The following is a 27,250-nucleotide window of genomic DNA, read 5'->3' on the forward strand; positions in this document are numbered from 1 at the left end:
CGTAAAGGATAAGTAATTCATTGACTTAGCTAACTCAGACTTTATGCTAAATCCTAGTCAATGAAATTGATTGAGGGACGAGAAAATAACGCACAAGATTTCATTTTAATTTACTATTAAGTAAATAATATAACATCTGGTTTAGATGTTGGTTGATTTTATTATACTCATTAGTTATTCATATTGAATAAATTCGACTTTAATACTTTCTACAATTCTGTATCTACACACATATAATTTTTTTTACCAATGAAAATCACAGTTTTCTAAACGAAGGTGTCATCCCTATCCATTTAGCTCTTTTATATATTTTTTTATATGTAATCAGTACATAAATCTTAATTAAGATTTATTTTATTTTTACAAAATTTTACAATGAAAACAATACACTAAATCAATACACCTCATAATCAATATAAAATATATATATATATATATATATATACATATATATATATACACATATATATATATATATACATATATATATATATATATATACATATATATATACATACATACATATATACATACATACATATATACATACATATATACATACATATATATACACATACATATATATATACACATACATATATATATATATATATGGAGTTTGTTAACACACGTACGCCTGTTTTTCAGTACATTTTAGCAATGTGTATCGAGTTTTAGTAGACAAAAATACCCTTATATATCATGAATTCTAAGTTTTAAGGTTAAGGGTATTTTAATAATTTTCATTCTCAAAACTTAAAAAAAGAAACCCCAAAATCTTACTCATCTCTCTCATTACTCTCAACCCTTTTTCTTTCATCTCTCACACTCCAACCTTTTCTCTGTCACCTTTACTGTAACCCCAATTGAAAAAATCAGAAACACTTGCCGTTACAATTTTCCTCTGTAAAGGTTGAGTCATTGACATATTCACCTTGCAAAGGTTCATTCAAGATCTCTTCAATTTCGCCATCTTCACTGACCTCACTAATTTCATCATCTGCATATGTTGAATCATCATCTCTAAAAAAAACTCTCCAGACCAATTACCAATTCTTTCGGATGTCATTATTCTTGTGAAAATTAGATAAAATTATATACGATAAAATTATAAAATGAAAACCCATTATAAAATCATTCTTTATAAGAAATTGTTTAACAATTAGTGTTTCTGATTTTTTTCGAGGCCAATTACCAATTCCTTTGATGTCATTATGTATGTGAAAATTAGATAAGACAAAAATTATAAAATGAAAACTCATTATAAAATCAATTTTTTTGTAAGAAATTGTTTAAGAGCGAGTGTTTCTGATTTTTTCCAGGTCAATTACCAATTCCTTTATGCTTGTGAAAATTGCATAAAATTAGATAAGACAAAAATTATAAAATGAAAACTCATTATAAAATCATTTTTTGTAAGATTGTTTAACAACCAGTGTTTCTGATTTTTTTTCAGTTGGGGTTACCATAGGATGATAGAGAAAATGTTGGAGTGAGAGAGATGAAAGAGAAAGGGTGGAAAGGAATGAGGGAGGTGAACAAGGGTTTGGAGGTTTCGTTTCTTAGTTTTGAGAATGAAAATTATTAAAATACCCTTAACCTTAAAAATTAGAATGCATATTATGCAAGAGTATTTTTGTCTACTAAAATGTACCAACTGAAAAACATGCGCGTTTAGCAAACCCATATATATTAATTGTCAAATCATTCCTATTGTTTTTATAAAAAGAATCTAAGGAGACAATTAATTTTTATATTAAATTCCAAAAGAAATCAATATATCACACTTAATTATTAATTGGTGACCTTGGAAAATTTGTGCTAATGGCACCTCAGAAACACGAGGAAGAAGTGGATGAATTCATCGTACAGGTTGCGGGAATTTTGTTTTGGCTGCATCTGGTTGCGAAATTTTCGGAGACAAACAAAATAACTTACGTTTCAATCTTTAAGACTACAAGGAGAAAAAAACAACAGCATTTTTTGATTAAAATAAGATGAAATCAAATTTTAATCAAATCCAAAATCATCTTTTCCCAATTTTTTAAAGCACTTTAATTATACAACATATAGACTGCTTAGTCTTTCATTTTTCATGCTGACATCTTTATAAATATATGTATTAACTACAAAAAGTTAAATAAAATAAGATATTCACAATAATACATTTTTTATATTATCGTTCATTTATAAATACTTGTATATTTTATTAACATTGATAGGATACCCTATCACGTTTATGTTTGTGACCGAGGAAAATTTTATTTCTCTTATTTCATGTTAATTAGAAATAAAAATAAATTTATAATATGAAATTAATATTCTTTTAATAATTTATTTTGTAAGAATAAATTAAGGTTAAACTCATTTTTTTAATGTTATTGGAATCATTCAGAGTTTTTTCATATTAATTTTATCATTAGAACATATTAAAATTCTCACTTAAACTAGAAATAACAAAATTTAAAGAAGGAAAGTTAGTATATTTTTTCTTTTTATCAGAGTTTTTATAGAAAAATAGATAAATTTACTTTCTATATTATAAAAATAGGTAAATTTTAAAGAGTACACAATATTAACTTTTTAAATATGTCATAATTAAAGTACCAAATTATCGTAAGCGAATACAATATTATGTTAAAGCTGTTTAAAAAGTGTATGAGTTTCATATAAAATCTCGTGGAGTCTACTTGACTTATCTATTTTCATATACTTTATAAAATCTATATATTTTTTTAATATATATTTTTTAAAATCTATCTATTTTTGTAATATATAAGAGCTTATTTTCGTAATAGAACCTTCTGTTAGTCTAATAAGAATGACATATCTGCGAGAGAATTTTCAACAAACAACATTAGTTTGTGAGTGGAAGACTTTGAATATTCTGAGAAGAAGGAAGATGTTGGTCACCACAAGCAATGTGTCCAGCGTCAGAGGCAACCCACGCATGATATCTATCATACTTTTCAAACAAAGGGCATTTTCATAATTTCGTGATCCTAGAGAATCCCTATAAGAGGAGAAGCGATTGGATGAAGCGAAATGCAGAGAAGAAGGATAATGGAAAAAGTATCTGTGTTTGTGGTGTGTTTGGTTTGTGTAGTGGCTTTGGTTTCAGCTCAGAGTGCGAGCAATGTGAGATCTACGTACCATTTGTACCAACCCGAGCAGCATAACTGGGACTTACGCGCAGTGAGTGCGTATTGCTCCACTTGGGATGCTGACAAATCCTTCGCATGGCGCAGCAAATATCCTTGGACAGCTTTCTGTGGACCTTCTGGCCCTCAGGGAGAACAAGCTTGTGGCAGGTGTTTAAGGGTACGCATTTCTTAAAATTCTATGAAAAATGTTGTTACAACCAATAACGTAATCTATCGTAAAAGGTTGTTAAAAAAAAGTTGTAATTATCATTAATGATGTAATGATTGTGTTTGGTTGCAGGTGACAAACACGAGAACGAACGCTCAAATAACGGTGAGAATCGTTGACAAGTGCGCCAACGGGGGCTTGGATTTGGATATTAGTCCATTCCAGACGATAGATACAGATGGGAATGGCTATGCGCAAGGTCATCTTATTGTTAACTACGACTTTGTGGACTGTGGTGACTAAGCACTTCCTATAATTAATTGCCTCATGTATGTGGTGACACTAAATTCAATAAAGAAGGATGTAGGAGTGGGTTATTTCTTATAACAATAATAAAATAAATAAAGGGATGCTATTATAAAAACCTGTTCTGGATTTGACAGGATTAATTATTTAGTATTAGCATTGATTTTATGTTTTGTATAAAATGGTTTTATTGTCCGTTTTGTTTGTCTTTGTTTGTTGCGTGTCTAATACGGTCACTCTAAGTATGCTTTAGTAGCGTATATACAAGGGAATCAGGTTTCTCCGGAGTCGGCAAAGTAGTCCTAACCTAAGGTTGCTCGAGTAAATTACAATTATGAGTTGAGTTGGGTTGGGACCCAAATAACTCTTTTAAATCAAAATTCTTTTTTTTTTCTTTAAAAGAAATACATAACTAAAAAATGCCAATACCATAAAATTCAATAGATGAGACTCGTAATAATTATTAGTGTTATAATTAGTTATGATAAATTGTTCACAGTGATTTTTACGCTAATGGACTAAGAATGACATCATCTTAAGATATCCTTTCGGGGGTCTATGATGTTGGATTTGCTATCTCTTGTAGTCCCGGACCTTTTATATTGTTAATAAAAAAAATATTTAATAGTAAATTACTTCCTGGACTTATATGGATATATGACGGCCTAATTGATCTCATATAAATAAGAGCAAGATATCGTTTTTAATTTGTTTCTCTTCAACAAAACAATTATCTTTTTCATTCATTTCTCTTTCAGCTCTATCAAACACTACCTAATGTTTTGCTTAGTAAGAAAAAAGAGAAATAGGTTGAATAAAAATAAGTAAGTTGTTAGCTAGAAATAGATGATGAAGAATACAATAAGTCTCTTCATTCTCTAAAATTGTTTGTTTTCCATCCTCTCCACCAAATATACTACGTTAGGAACATGCTTTTAGGATTAGGCTTTTCTATTACACCATTTGAATGGATTTTAGAAAGGTAAATAGAAAGTCCTTTTAACAATGCAAGCAAATATTAATGTACTCCAACTATGATTTTCAGAGAATTTAGCGGACAAATAGAAAAATCTTCTAAAAATGCAAGGAAGTCCTTGTCAGCTAGAGTTACATATATTTGCCTCTGTCAAGGTTTTTTTCTCTCTCCTAACTTTCGCAATTTACGAAGGTTGTTTAAATAAAACGCTTATTTGAAAACATTAACGCAGTCCAACATGAATTTCAAGAAATCCATTTTACCATTACTTAAAGAATAATCTTTCAGACAATGCTCAACGAGAATTGTTTTTATGCGTATCTCTAATCTCACTTATCAATAGACACTATCCGAATTAATTATATCAAAATCATTTTTTTTTTCCTGAATTTTAGAACAAACAAGCCTATGCCAGTATGGGACAATGAACCTATAAAACCAATCATACAACATCACCAAAACTAGAAATTGGCGAAAGAAATTTGACAAGCAATTTGCCCGCATTTCATATTGCGCCAAATTTCTAATATGCATAACCTTTCTAACTAATGAATCTTTTGGACCGTGCCTCGTCAAATAAAACACGTACACCAATGCGGGATAAATAGAAGGCCCAACAACTATGAAGTCTTTTCAGCTGTTCCATGAAATTTCTTCCCAGCCTCCACAGCTTCCCTGTAAAAGATTGAAGGCCACTATCTGTGTTAGCTTTGCAGTGTAGTCACATTTATAAATCCTCGAGTAGCAATCACAACTGTTAGACAAGGATGCAATAGTTTCTGTTAAGATTTCGTAAGTTACACTTTTCTCCTATTCTGAGGCACTAACATGGGTTTCATCGGTGATTCTACTTTTTTTTTTCTATCAATGTCATGATGAGACATCACGTATGCATATTTACATTGAAATGTGAATACTGCAAGTTTCAGTAAATTATGTTTGCCTCAAACCATGACACAGAAACTATGTTGATCATAATAATTCCTTTTGCATAGTGTAATAACGTCAATATGCCATTAAGTGTCGATAAATAAAATAGTATGCAGACCTGAAGGCATTTACAAGCTCCTGATTTTCAGGATCAAGCATTACTCCCTCATAAAAAGCATTTGCAGCTTCATCAAATTTCTGCAACAAGGAAAGCCAAGTATAGTTTTAGAAATGTCAATCACATATACTACTGTTAATAAGGGCAAAGTTTTTCTGAATATCATGCCTGCAACACACGCAGAGCTGCGCCTTCCCTATAACAAGCTTTTGCCCAATCTGGTCTTAAAGCTCTACAGGCCTTTGCATCAGCTAAAGCATGCTCAGCTTGGCCCAACCTAATCCAGCAGAGACTTCTATTGGATAGCAAAGTAGCATCAGAGGGATCCAGATCAATTGCCTGTAAACACATTTTTAAAAAAGTAAAAGAACAAACAAAATTATCATCACAGAGAATGAAGTATAAGCATTCTTTTTGTCAACCAGCACTAGATAAGATAAGCATGCGCATGTCGGTAGACACTGCATAAGTTCACAGAAACATCATTGAGACATACAAGTTAACAGAAGGGGTTATCATAACTTGTGCAACAAATATAAGTAACGTAGGAGGCAAATCATGGATCAGAAGACCTTACTTGCGTATAAGAATCCATAGCCATTTGAAAGTCTTTCCTTCGAAAGGCCTCATCCCCTCTTGACTTTGCTTCTGCTGCTCTCTTTTTGGCTTCAGGAGCCACCTAGATGAGTTGACAGACAAATAAAAATTAAAAATGCTAGGAACATACTATTTGATATACTCGTTTAAATACAGTCCCTTCTATTTGTTGAAATTAAATGAAAATCACAAATTTCTAGATTCCACATCTTTTTTAATGAAATCTTTCAAGTGATTTGATGGCTTTCAATAAATTTTAACAAAAAAGAGTGTGTTTCTAACACTCCTCAAAACTTCCTTTTTATTATACAGATGAACAATTAATTTTGGATTATCATTTTGACAATGTATTAAATAAAGGCTCAAATATCTTCTAAGAGAGTTCAAGAATGTCCACAAATTGGTTCTATATAATCAGGCAGAAGAATGATCAATAGAATCCAAGAAGGTTCCCATTAAAATCCTTTTAGTAAGAACTAGTACAGCATCCATCGTATTAAAATTATTAATGATAATAAATTATTTAGAAGTTTAGAGGAACTTTAATTGTGGAATAAAGCATACTGTAATAGATATACTAAAAAAATAAATATGTAAAAAGGGTAAAAAGAACATAAATGTAAAATATTTTAAAAAATAAATCTTTGGAGCAAAATACAATGAGTGGGGTGTTTTTGTCATGGTCAATACAAAATCGACCAATAAAAACCTAGCAAGAAGATCACTCAAAGAGTTAGACTTGATAATGTTTCATCCAATGTGAGTGGAGGGAGTGGAGATGAATGTTTGAACATACAAACAAAGTTGGAAGCAATAATATTATATTCTTGTGGTGCTACCGTTGGAGGAGGAGGATGTTCTTACTAATATGGTAGGTGAAGGACATGGAAAAGATACAACAAATAAATATTTCGCTTGTTTTTCTACTCTTTTCTCTGAAAGATCTCTCTATTAGAGGCCTGGCGACCATTTAGGATTTCATCTCTTATTATTTGGTATGTGTTAGGCCATTGCCTACTAGCTTAGGTTTTGTTTTGTCACTTCTGATGTTATGACCTATTATGACTAGATTGACTTACTTTCTATCTTGTGATTATGAACAGTTTAACTAACTAGTTGTTTTGTGATTTGAAGGTTTCTATATTATGTATCTTATTTTATAGCCATGTATATGACTTTTATAATCATGTACAATCTTACAAATCCCGCAATTTACAATCTTGTAACCCCATCCTGATCCAAGTATAACCCTGAGTTTGACTACCACAGCTAATGAAAGTTCAATACAAAAAAAAAAACATACCTCGAGAATATTTTTCTCCGAAAAAACAGCATCCTTGGCCTGATTAGCTTCTTTGGCATTTACCAATTCATCCTGCATATTATTGCTCATCATACTTAGTAATAAAAACAAGAAACCCACTTTCTCCGACAGAATGCAAACAGCATTAGAAAATATCAACTGTCAAATTCTTAACCATGAAAATGAGTACAAAATGATCAAAGCATATGCTGGTAAAACTTGTGGGCAAAACCAGTAAAAGGATCAAGAATTTAGTGGTGGCAGAAGAATATAAAGCCTAATATTTTTTATATGAAAGATGGAATATTTGCTGGTCAGCTTACGTGGACCGTGTCTTCTGTTAGTTAGACATTTTAAATTAAACAGATAAATGCAATGATACATTTCTATCCGGACAACCTACATGGCAAATATTTGTATATTAAAGGGAATGGTGTAATTTTTCAAGCATGATTTCATATGGTGACACATTCAAAAAATAGAAAATAGTTATGGAAGGCTCTTGTATTAGAGAGATGGTCTTGCTTAGTCCAGGTCACTATAAAAGAAAAGTTTAAGAATTCCGTACCTGTTGCTTGTTAGTTTCAGATTGCATATGCTCAAGTATCCCACTAACAGTCCAAGTTGGAAAAGTATCCACTTTGGATGTCAAAGGAAACAATACCTCAACTGCACCTACAAAGCCCCTTGCAGCAGCAACCTGTATTGGCTTGACCCCATCCTGTGATGCACCCAGATGCCACGTTTTATTCCAAATATTAACTGAAGTATATTGTTAACTACAATTACCACTACTAGTGTCGAGAAAAGAGCCATTAGTCATACGCTATTGGGTTCCAGATAATTTAACCCTAAGAACTATTTTGTTGTTCATCGATTCTCACCCTAACAGTACGATAAAATACTAGTACTTAAAATGTTTCACCTCATCAGAGACATTAGGATCAGCTCCAGCTTTCAGCAAGCAATTTATTAGTTCTAGACTTCCATTGTCAGCTGCGATATGCAAAGGTGTTGCTCCACCTGCACTTATATTTACTTTAGCACCTGCCTGCATATAAATATTCAAATGTAAGGGTATAGCATGAGACAAAAAATATACATTAAGAAAGCAGCACCTTACAAACTTATACATCTACAAACAAATCCATCTTCACATAAAACCAGTAAAACAACTGTCTAAAACCAGTGTATTGAAAGAATGTATGCTACATTACATATCACACCATGTTGCGACATATTTCTTTTCCATAAAACATTATGAATCTCATTCCTTAAACAAGATTTATATACATGTATATCAGAAACTTTCCTATCTAAGTATGTTCTAAGAAAAAAAGTCATACTTATCCATTAATCATTTGACTATCATAACAAAACTTCCATGAGTACTCATCAAGGGCTTGGCGTGCCTATATGTATAGATATCTTTCAGGCAAAAGTGTGTTCTTCAATAAGATACATCCAGCTTACCGTCACATCAAAAATATTACTTTACTAATGTGAGTCTGCCTTTTCTTTTTCATTATCTAGATTTAGTTGGTTAATAACTTAACAAGCTCCCTCCCATTAGCATCCTGTAATGGAACACTTTTGTAATACTAGACATGTACTTTGAAATAACTAATATTGATGAATACATAACTTGATAATAAATTGTCAACAAAATCACATTGTCATTCATGAAGTTTCCTGCCTATGACATTATTACGACTACAGTGCATCAATTAATAAAATAAGATCAAATGATTAATTGTGCCCTTGATTGTTGCAAAGAATGTTGGTTGTATGTTTATTTATTGATCTACATCATGTCTCCGTCAAAGTTAGTACTGATAAATTTTCTAGAGTTTTCATGTTGGAGTATCATAATATCATCCATGCACTCTGTTGGAAGTCCCACATCGACTAGAGATAAGGCCAATTCATACTTTATAAGTGGGTGCAGACCTCATCCTACAAGCCGCTTTTGTGGGGTTGAGTTAGGCTTAAAGTCCACTTCTAAGGGTCGATCCCACTCTGGCTTCTGTCTCGTGATATCTGTCCGACACCACAGTCTGTCGCCGCCCGCCACCGTCTGCCACTGCCCGCAGCCGACCACCGTCCGCCACCGTCCACCGTCCATCGTCGCCGGCCATCGTCATCCATCACTATCATAGTTCCGTTCGTCTAAACCCTTGGGGTTTTCTTGTTCCTCACTGGTACTATTCGTCTTCTTCAGAAATGGCATCTGGCAATACTCTTTCCTTCTCCGGAAGATTTCCAGTTGTGTGCCCTGTTATGGCAATCAGTGGAACCCAAACTTCTTGTATCTTTGAGGGCTTTCAAAACATGTCACTTATTTTGGAAGAAAGCCCAAAGCATTTATGCCAACGATATTCAACGTCTCTATGACACTACGAACAAGCTTGCATCTCTTAAAATAGCAGACCATAATATGGTGTCCTTCATGGCTGAAGCCCAAGCTACTGTCGAAGAACTCAGGATGTTTTTAGAAGCAGACCCATTAGAGGATATTAAAAAGAAACTAGACAAATTTTACATGGTGTTGATCCTTCGTGCCCTACATCCCGATTTTGATCATCTCAGAAATCAACTTCTAACTAGTCATGAGGTCCCCTCCATGCAAAACATTGACCACTCGCCTTCTGCGTGTCCCGGTACCTCAAACTCAAGAAGCGCATGAACTAATGGAACCATCTGTCATGGTTGCCACATGAGGAAGAAGAGGACGTGGCGCTACAAGAGGAGGACGAGGAGGTTGGGGACGTCCTCAATGCACATACTGTAAAAAGATGGGTCACACTCAAGAGAATTGCTACTCCTTACATGGTTTCCCTTCCAAAACCGCCAATATTTTGAAGACTGAAACTTCCACTTCTATGCTTTCTGAGGATGAATATCAAGAGTATTTAAGGTTAAAGTCTAACAGCTTGGCACAACCATCTCAATCTCCCAGTACATCAACAGCCTGCGTTTCTCAATCTATGGCAATACTCTTTGTTTTTATCCATTTCCTTTCGAGAAAAACCTCATTTCATAACCCTTGCAAATGGATCTAAAACTTCCTCCAAAGGAGTCGGTCATGTTTCTTTGTCTCCCTCCCTCAATCTCAACTATGTCCTTTTTGTCCCTGATTGTCCTTTTAATTTAATTTCCCTAAGCTAGTTGACCAAAATGTTAAATTGTTCAATATGATCATAAATCTTTTGTTATACAGGAGCGTGGTTCGGGGAGACAGATTGGAGAAGAATATGAAGCTGGCGGATTATACCATTTTGGATCTCGTCCAAGGGTGTCCTGTGTTGCTGCTCATAATCTTAAAGTGCTACATGATCGACTTGGCCATCCTCATTTGTCCAAATTAAAAAAGATGTGTCCTGAACTTAGTGGTCTCCGAACCTTAGAATGTGAGTCATGTCAATTAGAAAAACAGGTTAGATCTTCCTTTCCTAAAAGGTCTCAATCAATATGTAATTCTAGTTTTTCCATCATTCATTCTGATATATGGGGACCTAGTCGTATCTCCAACTTTGGTTTTAGATATTTTGTTACCTTTGAATATTCAAGATGTACTTGGGTTTATCTTATGAAAAATCGTTCTGAATTGTTAACTATCTTAACATCTTTTTTGATTGAAATCAAGAATCAATTTGCTCAAGTAATCAAAATATTAAGAAGTGATAATGCAAAAGAGTATTTTTCATCCTCCTTTTTTGCCATCTTGAGTTCCCATGGTATCTTACATCAGTCTATTTGTCCTCATACACCGCAACAAAATGGTATAGCAGAACGAAAAAATAGACACTTGGTTGAGACTGCTTGTAGCCTTTTGCTTCGTGCCCATATTCATGTCCATCACTGGGGGATGCCATCTTAACTGCATGTCATCTTATTAATAGGATGCCCACCTCCTCTCTTGGTAATAAAGTCCCTTTCTCCATTGTGTTTCCTAATTATCCTCTCTTTCATACATATCCCCGAGTGTTTGGCTGTGTATGTTTTGTTCATGACATGTCTCCAGGTCTAGACAAACTCTCCGCTCGCGCTCTCAAATGTGTCTTTTTAGGCTATTCTCGACTTCAAAAAGGATATCGGTGTTACTCTCCTGAAACCAAGAAGTATTACATGTCTGCCAATGTCACATTCTTTGAACAGACGCCTTACTTCTCTTCATCTGTTCAGGATGTTTCTATCCTTCAGCAGGTCCTTCCTATTCCAATGGCTGAGTCAAATAGCTCCACTGTCTCTGTCAATCCAAGTCTTGATCACAATCCTCCTACACCCGTTTCTCCACATACTGAGATCATCCCACACAGGGCCCCAATGGATAGTCCACCTCCCCAAGACAATGGTGAATCTCCTACTTCAGATTCTTCTCCCTCGTCACCTCCTCCCACGCCTCCTGGTGAAAATGATTCAGCATGGCCTATTGTCCTCAGAAAAGGTACTCGTTCCACTCGAATCCCTCATCCCATTTATAATTTCCTAAGCTATCATCGATTTTCGTCCTCCTATTTTTCTCTTTTATCCTCAGTGTCCTCTGTTGTTATACCCAAGAATGTGAAAGAAGCACTTGATCATCCTGGATGGTGACAAGCTATGATTGCAGAACTGCAGGCTCTTGACCACAGTAATACTTGGGAGCTGGTGCCCCTTCCTCCAGGCAAAAAGGCAGTTGGTTGTCGATGGGTGTATGCAGTTAAAGTTGGCCCTGATGGTGAAATTGATCGGCTCAAAGCTCGGCTTGTTGCAAAAGGTTACACTCAGGTTTATGGTCTTGATTATTGTGACACTTTCTCTCCTGTAGCCAAGATGACTACTATTCGCCTCTTCTTTGCAATGGCAGCCATTCGTCACTGGCCACTTCATCAATTGGATATCAAGAATGCCTTCTTACATGGTGATCTTGAGGAAGAAGTTTATATGGAGCAACCTCCTGGGTTTGTTGCTCAGGGGGAGTCTGATATGGTATGCAAATTGCATCGATCTCTATATGGCCTCAAGCAATCCCCACATGCTTGGTTTGGAAAGTTTAGCTCTATTGTTCAAAAATTTGGGCTAAAATGCAGTGAAGCAGACCATTCAGTTTTTTATTGTCATTCTTCTCTCGGGAAATGTGTTTATTTAATAGTATATGTTGATGATATTGTCATTACAAGAAATGTTGTTGTTGGAATATCTCAACTAAAAGAGTATTTGTGTAGACATTTTCAAACCAAGGATCTTGGAAGTCTCAAATACTTCTTAGGCATTGAAGTAGCACAATCAAAAGATGGAGTTGTAATCTCCCAAAGGAAGTATGCTCTTGATATATTACAAGAAACAAGCATGATTGATGGTAGACCGGTAGACAGTCCCATGGACCCAAACCAGAAATTAAAGACAGAAGAAGGTGAATTATTCTCCGATCCAGAGAGCTATAGGAGGCTAGTTGGAAAATTGATTTATCTCACTATTACAAGGCCAGATCTATCCTTTGCAGTTGGAGTGGTTAGTCAATTCATGCAGGCTCAATGTGTTGACCATTGGAATGCTCTCATTCGCATTCTAAGGTATGTAAAGAAGACTCCCGGGCAAGGATTATTATATGAAGATAAAGGAAGCATTCAGGTCTCTGGGTATTGTGATGCAAATTGGGCAAGTTCACCTATTGATAGACGGTCTACTACACGATATTGTGTTTTTCTGGGAGGAAACATTATTTCATGGAAAAGTAAGAAACAAAATGTAGTAGCTCGATCAACCGCTGAAGCCGAGTATAGGGCAATGACATCACTAACATGTGAACTTATATGGGTAAAACAATTCCTTCAAGAGGTTAAATTCTATGACATCCATACTATGAAGATGTATTGCGACAATCAAGCTGCTCTCCACATTGCATCAAATCTAGTGTTTCACGTAGGACTAAACATATAGAAATTGATTGTCATTTTGTTCGTGAAAAGTTGTTGACTAAAGAAATATGTACTGAGTTTATTGGGTCAAACGATCAACTCGCAGATGTATTGACCAAGTACTAAGGGGTCCTCGGATTGAGTTTATTTGTTCCAAGCTTGGTACATACAATTTGTATGCTCCAGCTTGAGGGGGAATGTTAGGATATTTATCCTATTTTATCATCATTATAGTGTGTCAAATGTTACCCTATTTATCATGATTATAGTGTTAAGGGTTACCCTATTTATCATGATTATATTGTGTCTAGGATTACCCTATTTATCATGATTATATTGTATCTAGGATTACCCTATTTATCATGATTATATTGTGTCTAGGGTTACCCTATTTATTATATACTTTTGTATCAATTTATTCTTATAAATAGAAGATCATGAGAGGGATCAATCAAGCCCTCTAGAATTATTTTAGAGTTTAATTCTCAAGTTGGTATCAGAGCCTTGGTTAGAGCCTTTCCTAGCCATAATTTGTTGTTTGTTGGGCATATTGTTCCACCTGCTATCGGGTCGCTATCGGACAACCCATTAAAAATGTCTAATCCCACGTTCGAGATATGTATATCTCGGCGTGAGGGAGTGTGTTGGAAGTCTCACATCGACTAGAGATAAGGCCAATTCATACTTTATAAGTGGGTGCAAACCTCACCCTACAAGCCGGTTTTGTGGGGTTGAGTTAGGCTTAAAGTGCACTTCTAAAACACTTTATAGTTTATTCATGTTCCATGATACAAAACATATACATTGTATATTAATTTGCAGTGCAGGAAAGTAAAAGTTGATAGATCGAGAAAGGTACCTTAATTAATATCTCTAAACATGCCAGAGAACCAGCTGCCACAGCCGAAAGAAGTGGAGTAATACCATCATCAGTATCAGCATTAGGCTGCAAAGCAAGATCACCAAAAGATCATTTAAATCTGCTATGAAGGCACATATTTATCAAAAGATCATTTTTTTTAAAACATGTCATACAAGATAGATTAACAAAGCTTATGCTGGTTGCACCAATTAAACCATAGAATTACTGACAGAATATGAAAAATAATATATGTATATGTATATATCTAAATAAAACATAAAACAGAATAATATATACTACCACCTGGAAATACACTGCATTCAAAATTCATTCAGAAACAAGAAACTTTTGATTAAATAAAATTCCTTAAGATAAAGCTTCCAGCCAATAATATTAAGAAAACGCAACAAAGTAAAAGAGGGCATACATTTGCACCATGTTCCAACAGTACATTGACCGCATCTGGTTGGGCATGACCAGCAGCCCAAACCAAAGGCGTCCCTGAATCACTTTCTAGATCAGGACTAAATCCCCTGGACAGCAAGTACTTGAGCAGTTCAGTATCTCCTGCAACAAAAATTAAAACAGTGAGAGAAAATGAGAAATAAGGTGCAGAACTCAGTAATACTTTTCTATAATTGCACAAAAATAGAAAATTTATTTATTTAATTTTGAAGGGTAAAATATATTTTGAATCCCTCATTTTTTTATAAAATAGGCCTAGTTCCCTAATTCCGTCCCTCTTTATAAACCTTAGGACACCGGGATAAGGGACTACAGTCACCAATTATATACGGGTATCAAAATCATAGATTTGAAATGTACATGGAGTAAAATCAACTTTGAGTGAAAATAGATGAACATAAAACACATTCATTTTAACGATATATTAATTAGTTTTATAAAAAGTAAAGTATTTAGCAGTGGGAGAGGCGAGGAATGCAGACCTATCCCTGCAGCATGGTGTAAGGCCGTAGCCCCTAAATTGCTAGCTATAGTGGGATCGGCACCATAGTCAATTAGATATTTAGCAGTGCCGGTATGTCCCTGACGAGCAGCATGAATGAGGGCGGTCTCTCCTAGAAAGCAATAACAACAACAATCGGGTGATTATCATCAACCAACTACGTTACAGGTATGAACCAGTTATATTGACAGGGAAAGAAGAAGCACCATCATCATCTGGAGAATCAACAGGGAGGTTCAAATCGGTTAAGAGGTACTCGCAAACAGCGGTTTGGCCTTCACGCGCGGCAAAATGCAGTGCTCCTCGCTTGTTCGCGTCCTTTATAGCTTCCACCGATTTCGCCAAATCATTTCCCTCGTCCAGCTGCAACGCCAACTCTGCAAAACCAAAAGCACACTTGTAATAACATGCAATGCAATAGAGGCATACAGCATAGCATAACACAAAAACGTAATACATACATACTCTTTAAGAGATCAATTGATCCAGTTCGAGCAGCATTAAGAAACAATTGAACTTTTTGCCTCACTGCAATCTCACATAGAAAAGACAGAGAACTTGAGTAATTAATTAACAATCGATTCACATAAAGAAAGAGATATGCATACAGAGAAAGTGAAGAGAGAACGATGTGACCTGCAAGTGCGTCGGAAGCGTCGGAAGCCATAGCAATGGAGTAGAGAGCAGTGCGAAAGAACTCGAAAACGAGAGGGTTTTACAATACCCTACAGTCTCACTGTTTTCTCAGACGAGTAAACACAAACACATACATACATATATATATATATATATATATATATATATATATATATATATATATATATATATATATATATATATATATATATATATATATATATATATATATATATATATATATATAAAAATTAAAAAACAATCACATTTATTTCTAATACGTTTGTTATCATGTATACGTGACTTATTTTCTACTATTTATACTGATATATAATGAAATATTTTCATTTTGAAAAAAATATTTTATTTTTAATTATATTTTAAAAGTTTAATATTTTCTATTATCTATATGACCATAAATACAAAATAACTGAGATAAACTATGTATACAATTAAAATAGTTAAAATAATTGTACTTGTACACGACTTAACTATATGTTAATTTATTTTTCATTTTTCATTCAAATATATAACTTATATTACTCTTTCTACATTTTTTTATTCGAATTACATATTTCACATCAAATGTAAAAGTTAATAGTGTTTAATTTATTTAAACAAATTATAAAATCAAAATACATATACATATTAAATTTAAATCATTCAAGTAAGATAAAATAACAAAGAAATAGACATCATAGCGTATTATTGATTATAACTAAAAGCCAGTACCTTTGTTTTTATTTCTTAATGTGAATCAAAGGGTTTTTGAACTTTTCTTCTCTTACTTTTCTATCTATCGAAGAGTTGTTGTTGAACTTCGAATGTTTTCTATGTTTGTTTCATAAAAATTAAACTTACTATGCAAATCACATTTGTAATTTTTTTTCAATTTAATATAAATTATTTGTATTCATTGAAAGTTTATTTAATTTATTAAAAAAATTCAAATCATAATAAAAATAAAAAGGAGGGTGTAATTGCAAAAAAAAAGGTGAAATATCTTTAATCTGTATAAAATAAATAAAAAAGAACAATTTCTCTTTAAAAATGAAAATTTTATAATATTCCAATTCCAAGAACCACTTAAGCTATCAAATATAATGATTTCATAATTGTTTAATTTTTCTATAAAATTATTTTGGATTAAATATGTTTTTTATTCTTTAAATTTGAGTCAAAATGGTAAATAGTCTATCTTCAAAATTTTAGTCCAATTAATCTCTATCTTTAAAAGTATATAAATTTAATATTTTAAAATAAATTTATTAGGTTTATTTAATATTTTAAATGCTTTTTTAGTTAATATTAAAGTAGAAAATTGTTAAATAAGATAAATTTAACAAAATTTGAATTAAAAAACTAAATTTATACACTTTTAAAAATGAAAAACTAAATTAGTCTTAAGTTTTGAAGATGATTAATTATAATTTTTACTAGTTAAAAGATTAAAAACATATTTAAACAAAAACCATTGTGTATTTTTTAAAATTATTTAATATTTTAATTCACACATAATAAATATTACAAGTGGTCTTGTTATGAAGACCTGCTAGAAGAGTTTAATTTTAAAAATCATAAAGCACGTTTTTTCTATAACATTAATCACTTAAAGGATGGATTTGAAAGAAAAATATAATTATATACCAAATTTATTATTTACAAACAAATTAATCATATATTTAAAAGTTATAATGCAGTGTGATAGGAATAAAAAAGTAGTGTATAAGATGAAAAGTTAATTTCAAAAAATGGGAAGTACCTTTTATTGAAAAAAAGTTATGTTAACAAAATAAATCTCATATATAGCATTCAAAATGCCTAAATTTAAAATATTTACTCCATCAATTAATGATTATTATACATTGAAACTATTTTGATGATTTTGATTTATCGTAGAAGGATAAATTAATTAGGATAAATTAATTAGTCCCATTGATGTTAAAATGGGTTAAAACCTACAAACCAATTTTCAACTTGACTCATTTAGAATCTGACTCTCTCGGATTGAGCTCATGGTAAGTCGGGTTAGTTTGCTAGTTCACCTAGTTTAATTTAATTATTTATTATTTTTGTGTTTTAATACTATTAGTTAATATTTTTTTATTGTACTGTAAATGATAATAAAGAAAAAAATGTTTCCAAAAAAATATATTATAAATTTATCCTTTTAAAACTCTAATCTTATAAATGGATATAAAAATTATTAATATTATAAACTTATTTATTTCTTGTTGGAATTGCTTTTGGATCAAATTTGAGTTTTATGTTAATTTTTTTATTTTAAATTATCTTTTGAGTTTAGCATTAGTTTATAATGAAATTATTTAAATTTGAATTACAAACAATTATAATTTATTTTAATTTTAAAAAAATTATAATTAAGTGAATAAGTTAACCCGTTTACCAAAAAGTGTTACATTTACTAATAAATGAGTTAAATAACTAAATAACTAAGAGTGATAACTCGAATGAGAGAGATGACACATTCTAACGTCACTACAAGGTTTTAGGAAAAAATTTCTCCAAGCAAATGAGTTAAATAATGTATTAAATCAAATAAAAATAAGAGAAGTTTTTAAATATCATATTAAATAAAATAAGAGAAACTTTTAAATAATGTATTAAATAAAATAAAAATAAGTTTTTCGCTTTATCTTAAACTCTGAAAATTGTTTTCTTTCTCTTTCCTTCGCATTCGTGCCCTAGCTTCAATCTAGCTTTGCTTTCCTTCCATTGACGGGGGGCTCTGAAGGATCTAAAGCCGTCGGTGAGCACTCATTCTTTTTATCTACCATCTACTTTTCCAATTCAGCAATTTGTCATTTCTTAAATTGTTTTGACATCTTCGTATATTTTATGTGATATTGTTCTGGTCATAATCCACTTTTTTTAATTGTGTTCGTTTGTTTTAGTTGGGTTTAAATTAAATTTTTGATTGGGAGGTAGGGTTTAGTTTGCCAAAAAAATTTCAGCATTGAATGGGGAGCAAGCTTTTGGATTGTTTGAAGTGCACGTCCAGTACTATCTTGTGTATAATTATTTTATTTTCTAATTTGACTTTTTAATTTGTAAGATTTAATTAAACATTCTGTTACATGGTACTATACAAAAACTTGAATTTTAGTAGAACACGATTTACATGCAAACCAACCCAAACAGATTTTAGCCCAAACATGAAAACAGCTTACACACCTGTTGTTTTACAAGCAGTTTTTCCATCCACGTGACTGTAGACTGTTATTTGAATGTTAGCATATATTAATAGCTCATCTCCAGTTTGGAGTTTTTAGTTTTGACTCCTTGTGCAAGCATTACGTGGTTTATGCTCTTACTTATAGCAGTCGTTTGTGTTCTGAATTACACTCACAGGGCAGCAACCTTTGAATATCGTTCTGAAAAATATAATTCAGGAAACAGGTTAATCATAAAATATTTATGATAGATTTAGTATCAATACTTGCATACGGATATAACTTGATTCATGTATACATGCAAGGGAAACAATATTTTCTTTAAACATGAATTCACTCTCAAAATCCAATGTAGGAAGTTGATGTTGTGTATGGTGCATATATGTAAAATAAAGACAAGTAAGACTAAAGATAAGGATACATGTTGGCTCTATTTGATCAAAGTCTCCCTTAGTCCCTTAAAAAACTGTTGGGCTTAGCATCCCTCTCGATATACCTTCAATTGATGCTGCCCCTCAATAGTTGATGCAGTTCAACAAGCTATAATAATAAAATAAATTAAAAGTTATACTAGTAGCTACGAGTACCAAGTAATATACTCAGTTTCTGCTGCTCTAAACCTTAGAGCATTTTCAGCGATACCAAATCATACCAATTCATGATTATCAGACAATTCAAAGCCATATGTATTTCATTACTTGATGTAATTTACTTGCTTACCAAACTGCATCAGTGAATGTGAGGTGTTTTAGGAGTTGTTGGGTTTAATGTAGGATATGGATTTGCTGTGCTGGAGTTGTAGGGTTAACTATAGGCCCTCATCCAAAGTGTGATTAATGTAGGATGAGATTTGTTGGTTTCTTCTTCTGTTAATGCTATGGCTCTACATAGACGTGTATAAGAAATGATGGATCTTTTAAAACTTCAACTGGACAAATGAAAATAAATAGCTGCAATTGAACTGGTTATGCTAAGTAAATTAACCCAAAACATATTTGTGTTTTGTTTAGATTGTTAGTACAATTTAGTTGAGCCAAATGAACCCATTTAAGGGTGCCAAATGCTCTAGGTTCCTATTTTTTCCCTTTCCCAAGAATCAAATTCGAGACTTTACTTATGGTAAACCAGACTTCTTGCTAATTGAATCAATCTCATTGGTAGCTAGCATACGTAATGTTCATGGAAAGTAACATCGAAGGGATAAAAGTATACAATTGATAACATTTTGTACCCAAATCGTACAAGGAATATCATTGAATAGAACTTTATATCAGAGTTAACATTTTGCACCCAAATTGTTGAATATCCTTTAGGTCTCTTTTGGTGATGTTTTGACTTTATTTTGCATAAGAAAGCATTTAGGTAGTAGTAAGTGGCAAGCCTTATTTTGCGATGCAAATAATGATATATTCAGGCTTGTGGAGTTTTGGACATCACTTGTGGTGTGGTTCATGTAAGATCATAGTCGGCGTGCTTGAAGAGTTAACAAAAGAGTATGCGGTAAAAATTGCATGCTAAAAGTTTAACACTGATAACTTTTCCAACATAGCCAGATACTACGAAATTAGAAGAGTACCTGCTGTTCTGTTATTCAAAAACCAGAGATAACAAAGAAAGCGTAATGGGTGAAGTTCCTAAGCCCACCTTGTCTGTAACAGTGGAGAAATATGCTGATATATGAACTGGAAACATATGTTATAACAAGGAAATGCTTGATCATAAATTTTGGACAATCTTTCATTTTATGGTTGTGTTTGAACACTTCAAAAAGTAAATCGTATCCACATCTTTTAGTATTTTTTAAACATTATATTGTATAAATTCCTGAAGCAGAGAAATCTTTTGCCCCTCTTTTTCCTCTGCTGTTCCCTTTTGCCATTCAGTACAATTCACTTCCCAATTTGATTACTGTACCAATAATATCTCATGACATGTTAATTTGGCACAATTACTCCAGGTTTGGGATTGTCAAAATTGTCTTACTTATTTGAATATGTTAATATATGGTTTTGTATTACCTATAATATCCTTTTTGAATATCACGGATGTAAGGATCCCTATGAATATATGAATTAGCTAATAGGTAACTTTTATGCATTTTTCAATTTTCACATTCAAGTGGAAGTAAATTCATCTTCAGCTATTTGTGGTTTTCAGTTTTGGACACCCAAACATAGTTTCCTGACATGTTTCGTTACTCAAGATTTGCACATTAAAATTTAGCTGAACACTGTTTTGTAAAAGCAAGTCCTGGGTTGCTTTTTCAATCTCAGTTTTCAAATTTTAACGAAATTAAGTTTGTAAACTTTAATCCAAACATGTACCCGATGGCCTTTCAAGCGTATACTCTAAATTGACCTTTATCTCTAGTCGATGTGGAACTTCCAACAGATTGAATAATGTCTTGGGAAATATGGTGATGATGTTGAAACTTGAAAATGAGAATGGTATGCTATATTTGTGAAGAATTATGACTATGTGCATGCATTCTGTTGTTATTCAGAAAATACTTGTGATGGTGAATGTTGTAATCATTAGATATTGTTGATATTGATGTGCTAATGAATTGGATGTGTTCTTATGATGTCATTGTATTTGATTGTTTGGTTGTATATGTGTTTTAAACGTTAGCTCACCCATACGTTTGTTTGTGGTTTGTGTGTGTGTGACTGCAATGATAGTGTAATTCTGATGTTATACTGGAGCAAAATTATCCTGTGGAAGCTTGAGAGGGGAAGTTAAAGTTGAAAGGGGTTTTGTAAAAATTCATGTATAATGTAATAACGATTTGAGGTCTATGTAAACTTTAACTTTGTAGATTAGTTTATGTATTAATATAATGGTCGCACAATTATTAATATTTAGTTATCTTTCTTGGGAAACTTTATAAATGTTTTGAAAAAATTTCAATTTCTATCGTATAATCGTGACTCCCGAATTTGGAACGTTGGAACTAAAGCCAATCTTGGTAGTCTTGTCCACTGTTGACAAACGTAGCTGCACGCTCCTAATGACTTACTATTTGTAGCCCAAAGCATCAACTTGCTTGCATGCATGTAATGGATAAGTTTGTGAATTCCATTAAGATAATTACAAGCATTACAAGATAGTGTTTACAGTGAAAAATGCTTTATTTATTTAATATTTTTTTCTCATTCATCAAGGTTCAACCTAACCAAGGAAGAAGCACAGAGGAGGCATAAAGTAACAAAGAAAGGAAAGAGATGTCTAGAACACTAGTGCAGCCTGTAGGGCAGAAGAGGCTAACAAATGTGGCAGTGGTGCGGCTGAAGAAGCATGGCATGCGCTTTGAAATTGCATGCTACCCTAACACTGTCCTCTCTTGGCGTTCTGGAGTGTAGCCTCCTTTCTTACCCCTCTCTTCATTGTTAATAATACATATGCTACGCAATCTCCATATTTCCCATTACATTTGAATTTCTATCAACAGGGAAAAAGATCTGGATGAAGTGCTGCAGTCCCATACTGTTTATTCTAATGTTTCCAAAGGGGTTCTCGCCAAGTCCAAGGATTTAATTGCAGCTTTTGGCACTGATGACCAGACCAATATATGCTTAGATGTAAGTAAGGAAGCCTCAAATCAGAAGTTTATAATAATAACAATAACATTTTTCTCTATTTTTTGTTGTTGTTTTGAGGGAGCAGATTTTAAAGAAAGGGGAGCTTCAGGTAGCTGGGAAAGAGAGGGAATCACTGTTGTCAAGTCAGTTCAGGGATATTGCAACCATCGTAATGCACAAGACATACAATACTGAGACTCAACGCCCTTATACTATCAGTATGATTGAACGCCTTATGCGGGAAATCCATTTTGCCGTTGATCCACACAGCGCCTCCAAGAAACAGGTTTCTCTTTCCATCACTCTAAATGGTTCTATGCTACAATTTTCTCATTTATTTAACTGTTACAATGATGTTATGATGATTGGCAATACAAGTTATGAAAGTTATTCTGATATATTTTATATGATACAGGCTCTGGAGTTAATTCAAGAACTTCAAAAGCACTTCCCTATAAAACGATGTCCGTTGAGAATACGTGCTACTGCTCCTCAGGACCAATTGCCTAATCTTTTAGAAAAACTGAAGGAATGGAATGCTACTGTTATTTCTAAAGAAGGATCTTCTGCTCAGTTATCTGTTGTAAGTACTTGCTATTTCTTGTATAGTTGTAAACAACTATAGTTCCATGGTCAATTCTATTTTAATTTTAGTTGTACTGTTTTTTTTGTTTTTTTATTTTTATTTCTCATATTGTATATTATCACTTGAAAGTTAAACCAAGGATTACTATGGTTGGTAGTTTTATTGAAGTCTTTATTATCTCTTATGTGGGTGTGTTAAGATAAGCCACTTAATTAAGCACTTTTATCAGAAATTTATCATTCTAGAACTTATTCATAAATTTGACTTAAAACCTTAGTGAAATAATCTTTATGTTTCTACATAAAGACTATTGAAACATGCTATAAAAAGAGCTTTTAAGAGTCACGGGACACTTTCATAAGCTAAAATAAGCTTTGGAGAGCTAACGAAGGGTCCACTTTCTAGTAGTCGTGTTGATGATCTAATTCTAGTATTTGGTCAGTCACATTCTTTGGGACATTGTATGTGCTTATTGTTCAAGTTTATGCCATGTTCATTAGTAAATGAAGTTACAAATAGCATGACATTCCGTTGTTGCTTTTAGTTAATTATGGCAGCTATATAGAATATTTTTGCCACTTCTCGTTAGTTGTAGATACATGCAATCTGCTAAACAAAGAATAGCATTAACCAATGCAAAATCAGCTCTATTTTTGGACTTTCTTTCCTACCTCACTACCAAAGGCCGTCTATTTCTGAAACTGTTCCATGATTCTTCTGTTGTCTCTGTTGGATTAATGGATGAAACGTTATCCTTTCCAAAAGTTGGTGAATATCAATCTTGAATTTGCTAACGTGTTGAGGGATAATGGTATATTCTCTGATTGGATTTGAATTGCAGGTTTTTGAAATGGAACCTGGTCTATATAAGGATTGTCATGACTTTGTTATGAATAAGATGCATGGAAGATTTGAAGTTCTTGCTCACTCTCTTTATGTGGAGGGGGATACACATGTAGATCAATACAATGATTATGAGGATATGCCTGCACCTTTGCCCAAAGAAACTCATGATTCTGTGGTTGAATTGAATGAGAAACTTCAGAAACAAACAATTTCATCCACGAGTAGGCCTACTGAGGGACAACAAAAGCAAAACAAGTGCAATACATGTAATGTTTCTTTTGATGAGTCTAAGCTATACAGGGAACATCACAAGAGTGAGTGGCACAAGCACAATATGAAGCGTAAGACAAGGCAACTCCCACCACTTACTGAGGAAGAGTGCATGGCAGACATGGAATTAGGCGACTCAAAATCTGATTTGAAGGATTATTCATTTTGAAATGATAAGTGTTTTAGTGGTGTAAGATGGTAATCATATTTTTTAAATCCTGTGTGTACTTAGGTCAATTTTGTGTGGGTAATTTCGGTTTGGTTAATTTCACATGAAAAAAAAAATCCTTATATTGAAACCCCCTAGTATGGTCAATGACAAAGACTAATGCGTTGGTCTTAGATACCTAAAAGAACTAGAATAATCATCTTTGTGTGTGGCAGAGGGGAGAGAGAGAGAGATTGTTCTTGCAGTGTTTCATAAATTTTGTTGACCCGTGTTCTTAATAATGAAAATACATCTGTGTATCTACTTTTCTTTTATTATATAGTAAAAGTTTTATTAAATTATAAAATAAGTTTTAATTATTGAAATAAAAACTATCGATGAAAAAGTAATCACAAAAATAAATAAATTTTATAATTATATTATAGACAATTTTTTTTTTATTGTGTAAAGGATTTTTTCTTTATGACTAACCATTTGAATTCAAAAAAGTAATGATTAAAAAGAAAAAATTGAAAAATGGATTTTTATTATAAGTAATTATTTGAATTTAAAAATGTAGTTATTAAAAGGATATTATTATATTTTTGTTGAATACCATAGATATTCTTAAAATTAAGTTTCTATGTGATTGTTAAAACAATATTATATTTTTGTTGAAATTATTGTATTTACTGTATAAGATCATTCTGTTTCTATAAGTACATTGTAGGATTATAAAACATGCCTATGGCTACTTCTTCATATAATACAAACCGTCTATAAAAGTACTCGTTTAGTTGATTAATGTTATGATATGGTGTTTAACAGTACTGAGTTGATTACATAATTTTCTTTATTATCTAATTATTTTTTTACAATATTTATATACATTATAAATTTTGTATTAATATAAATATGTATGAATGTACAAATACTATATTATTATCATAATAGTTACTTTGAAATTTATTTTGAATTAGTTATTTTAAAATATTGTCATGAAAAATAATTAAAAATAATAGTTTAATAGCAAGATCTGAATGTTATGAAACCTCTCAACAAACATAAGAACTTTCATCTAGTTTCGAAATTAATGTTGTTAATCAAAATGATTCCTAGCAGGATGAGAATTCTTCACACCATGATTTCGAATTATAGGATTAATCTAGTTATTACATTATGTAAAATAACAAGAATGTTCTAAAAGATGGATGGAATGAATGTTTTGTATAGCTTTCATAAAGTGTTATGGAAAATGTACACTGAAGAATGATCTGCAGGACAGTATCTACTTAAAAGCGTTTTCAAAAGGGTTTTAAAAATATCCGTGTAGATATATAAAAAGGTATAAATGTGTTAGTAATTTATTTATATTGGTTCACTCAATTTTATTTATTACTTATGTCCCATTTTTTAAATAAAGTCTTAAAAGATTTATCAAAAAAGAAATATTTAACATTATAAAAGGTATGAACTGCATTTAATATTATTTGTTTGAGTCCTCATCATATACTAGATGAAGTTGTTTGTTCATTAAAATTTAATATTATTTATTGTGATAAAAAACTAGGAATGATTAAATTGCATTATAATGTACTTGATTGATGAAAGAGGACTATCTATAAAAAAAACATGTGTTTTCAATATATATTTGAAATCATGAAAATAATAAAATTAATTTTGCGATATACTATAATTATTATTTAAAAATTAAAGAAAATGGGTGTAATAAGATTTGTTCCTTTTAGTGTAGTTTTAAATGAAGTAAGAAAACCCTAATGAAAACGGTCAACGAAAACAAAGACGGGAGTATAAAGAATTAAATATTATAAAATTATAAAAGAAAAAAAAAACTATAGAGCTTACTATATATACGTTTGGATTTAATTAAAATTTCTAAGTTTTTACTAAAAATTGTTCTGTTTTATTTATCCGATTACAAGCATACATTTGAAAGAAGTCTTTCTTAAACTTTTCAAACAGGTTGTTGTCACTTACAAAATCCCTACTCTTTATTTATTTGAAGTTTGACCATTGTTATTATTTATTTTTTGAATAATGATATCATGATACACTTTTACATTCATTTGACACATATTACAAGGATAAAATAATAAAAAAGTGTAAATTTTTGTATTGTTTGAAGAAAGAAGAGGGTAAAAAGTAAGAATATTGTCAAATAAATGTAAAATATTTAGGTGTGTCAAATAATCTTTGCTCTTATTTTTCTTTCATTGAATACATCTAAATAGTACCATGACACACTTTTATATTCACTTGATACAGAATACAAAGATAAAATAATCATAAAAATATAAACTTTTGTATTTTTTTAAAAATGAAGAGGATAAAAAATAAGTAAAAATAAAATGAAATGAACGTAAAAAATTTAGATGTGTCAGAATTATTTTACCATCTAAATATACACAAAAAGAAAGGAGCCACGCAACAATTTTTCTCTTTTGTTTTGAAAGATTAAGAAAAGAGACACAGTATTTGAATTTATAACTAAAAATTAACTCATAATCTAATTAAGAATGATGTTTGTAAATAAATGCAACATTACTATTAGTGGAACGAAGCAAGAGCCTCATAAATTTGGGAAGGGTTGAAGTAAAGCATATTCTGATTTTTATCCTCGTATCTGCCCAAAAGTAGTTAAATCATGTTCTATAATTAACAGTTGCTGACAGTTACAAACGAATGGTCAAACACCAA

General features: G+C 32.0%; 3 protein-coding genes across 3 annotated transcripts; 2 read left to right on the forward strand and 1 right to left on the reverse strand.

The window, feature by feature from the left end:
• Positions 1-3,027: 3,027 nt before the first annotated feature.
• On the forward strand, positions 3,028-3,813 carry LOC124833260 (pathogenesis-related protein PR-4-like). The gene is made up of 2 exons (XM_088114947.1): positions 3,028-3,321; positions 3,445-3,813. Exons 1-2 carry the CDS (start codon positions 3,046-3,048, stop codon positions 3,613-3,615), a joined length of 447 nt encoding a protein of 148 aa, XP_087971073.1. The 5' UTR covers positions 3,028-3,045; the 3' UTR covers positions 3,616-3,813.
• Positions 3,814-4,845: 1,032 nt separating this feature from the next.
• Positions 4,846-16,035, reverse strand: TPR10 (ankyrin repeat family protein). Its single transcript, XM_047307689.2, has 13 exons — positions 15,908-16,035; positions 15,737-15,799; positions 15,478-15,648; positions 15,252-15,383; positions 14,732-14,871; positions 14,302-14,388; positions 8,468-8,593; positions 8,111-8,263; positions 7,543-7,614; positions 6,220-6,321; positions 5,811-5,981; positions 5,643-5,722; positions 4,846-5,269 (listed from the first exon to the last, which is right to left on the reverse strand). The coding sequence occupies exons 1-13, from the start codon at positions 15,936-15,938 to the stop codon at positions 5,215-5,217; spliced, it is 1,383 nt and encodes a 460-aa protein (XP_047163645.2). The 5' UTR covers positions 15,939-16,035; the 3' UTR covers positions 4,846-5,214.
• Positions 16,036-18,523: 2,488 nt separating this feature from the next.
• On the forward strand, positions 18,524-24,852 carry LOC124833258 (sequence-specific DNA binding transcription factor). Its single transcript, XM_047307683.2, has 6 exons — positions 18,524-18,677; positions 22,266-22,459; positions 22,553-22,682; positions 22,768-22,968; positions 23,098-23,265; positions 24,110-24,852. The coding sequence occupies exons 2-6, from the start codon at positions 22,326-22,328 to the stop codon at positions 24,551-24,553; spliced, it is 1,077 nt and encodes a 358-aa protein (XP_047163639.2). The 5' UTR covers positions 18,524-18,677; positions 22,266-22,325; the 3' UTR covers positions 24,554-24,852.
• The last annotated feature ends 2,398 nt before the right edge of the window (positions 24,853-27,250 follow it).

This window comes from Vigna umbellata, chromosome 5, assembly GCF_029865625.1.
Source record: "Vigna umbellata cultivar VRB3 chromosome 5, Vumbellata_1.0, whole genome shotgun sequence".
Lineage (NCBI taxonomy): Eukaryota > Viridiplantae > Streptophyta > Magnoliopsida > Fabales > Fabaceae > Vigna > Vigna umbellata.